This window comes from Myotis davidii, unplaced genomic scaffold (assembly GCF_000327345.1).
Source record: "Myotis davidii unplaced genomic scaffold, ASM32734v1 scaffold214, whole genome shotgun sequence".
Lineage (NCBI taxonomy): Eukaryota > Metazoa > Chordata > Mammalia > Chiroptera > Vespertilionidae > Myotis > Myotis davidii.
Window position 1 is genome coordinate 1,657,639 of NW_006285782.1, and position 7,010 is coordinate 1,664,648.

Below are 7,010 nucleotides of genomic sequence, written 5' to 3' on the forward strand. Positions count from 1 at the left end.
AGCAGCAGTCAGGAGGAGCGCAAAGCAGGCAGGGCCTCAGCACTGAGGAAGTGAACGGAGGTTCGAATGGGCACTGTCTTGCACTGAAAAGACCTAGAGTGACATTTCCCATTTCCGTAGAGGGCCCACGTGGTGTGCCATAACCACCTCTGGCCTGAGCCGCTGCTGGTTTCATTTGAAAGCCCTCAGGAGGCAGAGCAGCAGGGCCAGAGGAAGGCAAAGCTGGTAAGAGCAGAACTCCCAGCAGCCACAACGCAAAAGGAAAGGGCACCCTCCCTACCTCCACCAGCAGATGTTCCTCCCAACTGGCTGCTGGGTGGGCCTCCACAATGGCCCAGTTATCAGTGACTCGCCAGGCAGCCCCATTCGACCCAGACTCTTCTCCGCCCCCAGAGTCCCAGCCTACAGAGCACAAGCAACGGATAATGGTCCCAGGCCTGGGATCAAAGCATTTCCTGACAAAATGGGCAATATGGTAGCCGTAAACCATTTACATTCTCTCTCAAATAACCACACATATATTCTTAGAGCTGCTGTTTTCTGGCAACTTGAGGAACTCTGAAGTCACTGTCAGAGAAAGCGACCCAAACACTAATCTAGGGAGGAAGTTCCAGCCCAAGAAGTGTTCTCATCTGCTGCCTAATCCCAACAAAGGCAAGAGATAGATATCCCGGGGGGGAGGGGGGGGGCGGCACAGAGATGGTGCTCTCCAGGATGGCTGGTGTCACTAAGCAGCAGCTGCATACCAACCCCTATATCTGCCCAAAGAGGCCCTCAGACCTGCTTGAGGGCTCCTCTCAGAGCCCCACACTGGCACCCCACCGCTGCTACAGTCCCCCATGGCAACTATTACTTCAGCAGAGTGTCAGAACTAAGACTTATGATTCCCTGGCCTCCTGACAAAAATAACCACAATCTGTCCAGCCGCCTCACATGACACATGACAATGATCCTTGGGCATTTGGTGGAAGAACTGATTGCATCAGGAGCAGCAGCCACTGATCACATTGCCTGGATGCATCAGGGTAGGCCCACAGCCCCAGGCAGCTGAAAGGATATGCATGCACTGAAACAGGACGCTCAGGAAGTTGTGCAGGGACACAATGAAGGTGTCGGCCCACTGACGAGAAAAGTAGGTAGCAAAGGTGGGGTTGGTGTCTGGAGACGGCAGGAAGGGCAGGACAAACCAATCCTTCCACTCCGCCTGGTTCTGGAGCTCCGTGGCCTGCTTTGCAAAGAACTCCTGAGCCTTGTCATTTCTGTTTGTCTGCCAAGACACAGAGGCAAGGAGAGGGAAGAGACAGAAGTCCAGAGGTAAGATTCGTCATCGTTGCCTTTGAATATCAGCTTGCTAGGTAAGTGGCCAAACATAATCTACACACTCCATAAAATAAAGGAAATCATCACTCATTTCTCAAGTTCCTTGTAATTTCAAAGAAGTTGGTTTAAACTGAAGTCTGATGATAACTGCCATCCTAAAAATTAATTCCTAGTTGATTTTCAAACAATCTAATTAACTATTCCCCCAGATGAGCTATAATCTTTATGATGCAAATTTTAAACCAGGTACTTATATTCTTTAAAACATCAGCCAGGCCCAGACAGTGTGGCTCACTGGTTGACTGTCAACCTATGAACCACCAGGAGGTCATGGTTCAATTCCCAGTCAGGGCACATGCCCGGGTTGCAGACTCAATCCCCAGTAAGGGGAGTGCAGGAGGCAGCCGATCAATGATTCTCTCTCATCATTGATGTTTCCATCTCTCCCTCTCCCTTCCTCTCTGAAATCAATAAAAATATATTTAAAAAACTACCAGCCAGACTTGCATGCTTAAAACAAGAGGAGAAATTGAAATGAGGAAAACAAGTCATGTGATCTGCAGATGAGAAAGGGGAGGGGGGATTAGGAAAACAGTCAAAAACAACTTGCACTGCGACTGTTTCACCCTTTCCCAGAGTAACACAAAGAGTCCTCTCTAGAAGTGAAAAGAAAATCTGTTTCTGGATCAAATAACTCTTTCCACCAAGGAATCCCTGAATCAACAAGCACCTGAATTGTGTAGACAAGATAAAAGCGGAACAGGCTGGTTTTCAGTTTGTTGATGGTGGGTCTGTATATATCCTCCAAGCGGCTGAAGAGTCGCCGCTCCAGGTAGCTCCAATAATCCCGCAGGGCAGCCAAGTCATACACCTGCATTAACTGCTGCAACTGGTCCACAATCTTGTCCACCTAGGGAGAGAAGGTGGTGAAGGACGGAAGGGAATCCTCCCCTCATTCCACAGAGTTAATACAGCCTTTTCCTCTTGCTGTGGCTTCTGGGTGCTAAATAAAAATTCAAGTTGGCGATCTAGAGAACTTTAAAAACATATTACTGTAATAGCACGTAAGTTCTTGTCTGATATTAGATATCTGGTTTGACCTTCTAGTAAGTGTGGAAATGTCGGGTGTTAAAAACGCTGACGCAGGAAGCAGGAGATACTGGGTCCGGGTCTTGGACAAGAGAGAGCAAGAGAACCTCCATGGTCCTCCTCCCAGCGCCACCATTCCAGGATTTCAGGGCTCATGGTGAGGGGCACTGGCTGACTCCTTCAAGTCATCCAGGCATCCCAAAGCCCTTGCAACTAGCTGCTCAGAGTGTCAGCTAAAGAAGTCACCTCCTTGGGGGGAGCAATCACACTAGAGCAGTGGTTCTCAACCTGTGGGTCGCGACCCCTTTGGTGGTCGAACGACCCTTTCACAGGGGTCGCCTAAGACCATCCTGTATATCAGATATTTACATTATGATTCATCACAGTAGCCACATTACAGTTATGAAGTAGCAACGAAAATAATTTTATGGTTGGGTCCCAACATGAAGAACTGTATTTAAAAGGGCCAGAAGGTTGAGAACCACTGCACTAGAGCATACAACCTGGAAAGGTTTATGGCGACCAGTACCAACCCAACACCCCCATTTTACAGATCAGGACACTGAGGCCTGGAGAACTGAGATGCTTTGCTTTGGCCACCAAGGAGCCGGTAATTCTGGCAAGACAAGAACCCCGGCCTCCCAGCTCCCCTCCAACTCCTGCTGCTCGCTCACTGCCTCTCTCCAATTCACCTGTCAACATTCACTGAAGTCAGCCAACAGACACCTATAAATTCCGAGAGCTTCTCAACGGAAACTCATGCCTGAGCAGGAGACATTTAACGTATGAAACTGTGCAGCGAGGTCTTCCTCAACTGCTGAAGCAACACTGCCGAGGAGTCGCTGGCAAGGCCATCTTCAGCAAACACCGCCCGTCCTGGAACCAGCTCACCTTGTGGGCTGCAGACCCCGTGGCTCCCAGGGCCCTCGGGAGCCAACTACAGAGCCTCGTGTTGCCCAGATCCAAGCATCCACCCCGCCTTCGCTCCGAAAGCCTCGTGCACCCACCCCAACCCCCTGGCCAAGGTCTGCCAGCACCTGCTGCAAGGCTGGGGTGCAGCACGGAGCCCTGGCCCGGAGCGAGGGCACCTGGGCTGCAGCCTCCGCGAGGCTCCGGGCTCGCCCGGCAACTTCAGGCAAGTCACATCCCCTCTCAGGGCCCAGTTCCTCATCTGTCAAGCGAGGGCCACAGCGCCGCTCCTGCCTCAGGGGGCAGGGTTAGGGAAGAGGTCATTGACTGTCTTATTATGATGCATCTAGAATGGTGTGTGATATCTAGTAGGTGCTCAGTAAATAATTATATGTTGCATAAGAAAGAAATTTACTTATTCAACAAATAATTTTTGTCATGCCAAGTACATGCTAAGAACCATTCTAATTATGGGGATCTATAATGGAAAACAACACAGACTCGGTCCTTGCCTTCAGCTAGCTTATGATCTAGTCAGGATCACCACCCTCCCCGAGGATCAGCTGGAGTACGCGGTGCTCTGCTGAGTTGCCTGGCACCGCTGGCGGCGGCTTTGTCATCTGAGTTACTGAAAGTGGCTGCTGCCATCCAAGTCTAAGGGCTTGGACTTTAGAGAACGTCCCAGATAGTCGCGAGGAGGGCAGGGGCCTGAGGTGCCCTGCTCATTGGCATTAGATCACGGAATCCTCTGTGCCCTGCTCCCATTTTGCAAATGGGGGAATCTGGAGTCCCAAGAGGTAAAGTGACTTTTTTAATAAAGTCACACAACTAAGTGTGTCATTAGAGAGTTCTAACTCCCCCAAAAGCCCTGCTTTCATGAATAAGACTAATCAATTACAAAACAGGATAACCAGGATACACTGTTAGGAGAAAAAAAGGCAAATTTTTTTAAAATATATTTTATTGATTTTTTACAGAGAGGAAGGGAGAGAGATAGAGAGTTAGAAACATCAATGAGAGAGAAACATCGATCAGCCGCCTCCTGCACATCTCCCATCTCCCACTGGAGATGTGCCCGCAACCCAGGTACATGCCCTTGACCGGAATCGAACCTGGGACCCTTCAGTCCGCAGGCCGACGCTCTATACACTGAGCCAAACCGGTTTCGGCAGAAAGAAAAGGCAAATTTCAAGCCAGTATATATAATATGGTTCCAGTTTCTTGTAAAAAATAAAACACATAGTGTGTGTGTGTATGTGTTTGTGTGTACATTTTTAAAGTTAAGGAAGATTATACAGTAACCCTTTTTTCTCTAAAAGGTGAGATTAAAAGGAATTATCACTTCCTTTTTTTGTTTATTTGTTTGAAATTTTTACAAAATATATATATTTGTAACCAGGGAAATAGCCAATCTTTGACTCTTACTTTCCTCATCTATAAAATAATGTCGATAGCTACCTTGCAGAATAGTAATGAAAATTCAATAAGATAATGTAAAATGCTTAGCACGGTGAATAGCCCACCAGTAAAACTCAATGCTTGTTCCCTTCTCCTCCCCTCTAATGGTACAGCTTTCTGTATTTGTCAAAGCACAACTCAGAATCATTACTGTCACTCTGCCCAGACCCTCCAACCCAGCTACGGAGCTATGGAAATTTAGCTCCAAGGGGGCTCTGATTAACATTAGAGAAACCAGAATAGATAGCATCAAGCAAGCCACAGCAAGGCGAGGTAGAGACTGGTTCCTCCCTCTCTGCTGCTTTACTTCTCTCCACCCAGACACCCTTCCTTGTCCGCCAGAGCAGGAAAGCAGAATTGCTTCTGACAACTGGAAGGACCAAACATATTTTACTTTGACTGCAATGTCAGGTTATCAAAAATGAACTGGGGAGGTCCCAATAGGTAGCAAACACCAAACCTCCCCCTACAGGAATGTTGTGAGTTAGATTTCCCTGAGGGACCCTAAAGTGTCTGCAGGGAAAAAGAAATCTGAAACAACCAAAATGTTCAACATTAGGGAAAAGCTTGAATAAATTATGCTACATCCATCCCATGCAATCTTATGTAGTGGTTTAAAATCATGTTTTTTCAAAAACTATTTAACTACTCAGAGAAATAGTCACACTATGGGTTAAAAATGTAAGATTAACACTCCAGGGGAAAAAAATCTGGCAGTTTCTTATAAATTAAACATGTGATTACTATGTGATTCAGTAATTGTACTCTTGGGCACTTATCCCAGATAAATGAAAACTTATCTTCACATACAACGTTTTGCGTAAATGTTCAAAGCAGCTTAATTCCTAATAGTAAAAAGCTGGAAGCCACTCAAATGTCCTTCAAGTCATTTTGGTAGAAACTGAAATACACACAAGGATAAGAATAGGTGAGGGGATATGAGAGGAAGAGAGTGTGATTATAAAAGGGCAAAGAGAGGGCTCTTTGCGGTAACAGAACTGTTTAGCAACTTGACTGCGGTGTGGATGGGTGAACCTACAGCATGTGATAAAATTGTAGAGAACTAAACACACACACAAGTGTGTAAAAGTAAAACAGGGAAATTTAAATATATTGGCAGATTATAAGTGTCAATATTCTGATTGTAATATTGTACAAATGATTGTATCATTTTGCAAGATGTTAACATTGTGGGAAACTTGGTAAAGTGTACATGGGATCTCTGTGTTATTTCTTACAGCTGCATGTGAATCTACAATTATCTCAAAATACAAAGTTTAATTTTAAGAAGTCTGATACAGAATTGTAGATGCAATATGATAGCTGTATATAATATTTTTGAAAGATACATACACACAAAATATTTACAATTATTGCCTTTATGTAGTCGTGTTGGATTTTACGGGTGATTTCTGACTTTGTCTTTATGCTTTTTAATAGTTTTCAAATTTGTAGTATGAACACATATTCATTTTATTTTATAAATATAATGAATATCTTTAAACATAGCATAGTCATTTGTCATAACAACCATATGTTAGTGCCAACTCACACAAAGATTTTGTCAACTAACCCCAAAACTTTTAAATAAGGACTACTGCTAAACTAGGAATTCCCAATCATGAGCTTATACAATTCAGTTTTGGAAACCAAATGCAGGACCTCACACCTGAACTCTGATTGTCAAGTTGCATCATTTCTCTGTTTCACAGCCTCCTCCTCTGCAAGGGAAAGGCCTTGGGTCAGAAGAATCCTGAGGCCCCTCCAGCTCTTACAGTCAGTCCACAGGCCTCATGCTGGTGTAAGACACCTACTGGGAACCTTCTTCTGTCTGTTTAGAGATCATGGGTCTCAAAGACTGAAAGTGAACCACCTTCTTTCTGAGCACTGCGACCACATCCCTTAAGGAGTAGCTCAGGTTAGAGCCAGCAAAGTCCCCACTTGTACAGGGCAGAAAACCGCCAAGAATGGGCTACGACTCCAGCAGAAGGAATCCATCGGTGGATGAGTCTATAGAATCATTCACTTTCACTGCTGGAGCAATTCAAGTCTCCTGGGTTAATAAGTAACATGCCTCTGAAAGCACCAAGTGGAGGACAGCATGGGGGAATTCCATCTCTGTTGACACACTTCCTAAAAACAACTCCTTGCATTGGGCAATCGGGCTTCCACCTTCTGCAATAGCTGCCTAGCTGGCCTCGCTTCAATCAATCTCTCTCTCTCTCTCTCTCTCT

The 7,010-nt window shown here is 45.7% G+C and overlaps 1 protein-coding gene across 1 annotated transcript in view; it reads right to left on the minus strand.

Annotated features, from left to right (window-relative positions):
* Positions 1-3,626, minus strand: part of WDR91 (WD repeat domain 91) — a gene marked incomplete at its 5' end in the record, with an annotated part of 29,084 nt that extends 25,458 nt beyond the window's left edge. The window contains 3 exons of the mRNA XM_015559402.1: positions 1,060-1,267; positions 2,051-2,230; positions 3,447-3,626. Of these exons, the coding sequence (XP_015414888.1) occupies positions 1,060-1,267; positions 2,051-2,230; positions 3,447-3,626 (568 nt within the window). The remainder of the gene's footprint in view (positions 1-1,059; positions 1,268-2,050; positions 2,231-3,446) is intronic.
* Between the last annotated feature and the right edge of the window lie 3,384 nt (positions 3,627-7,010).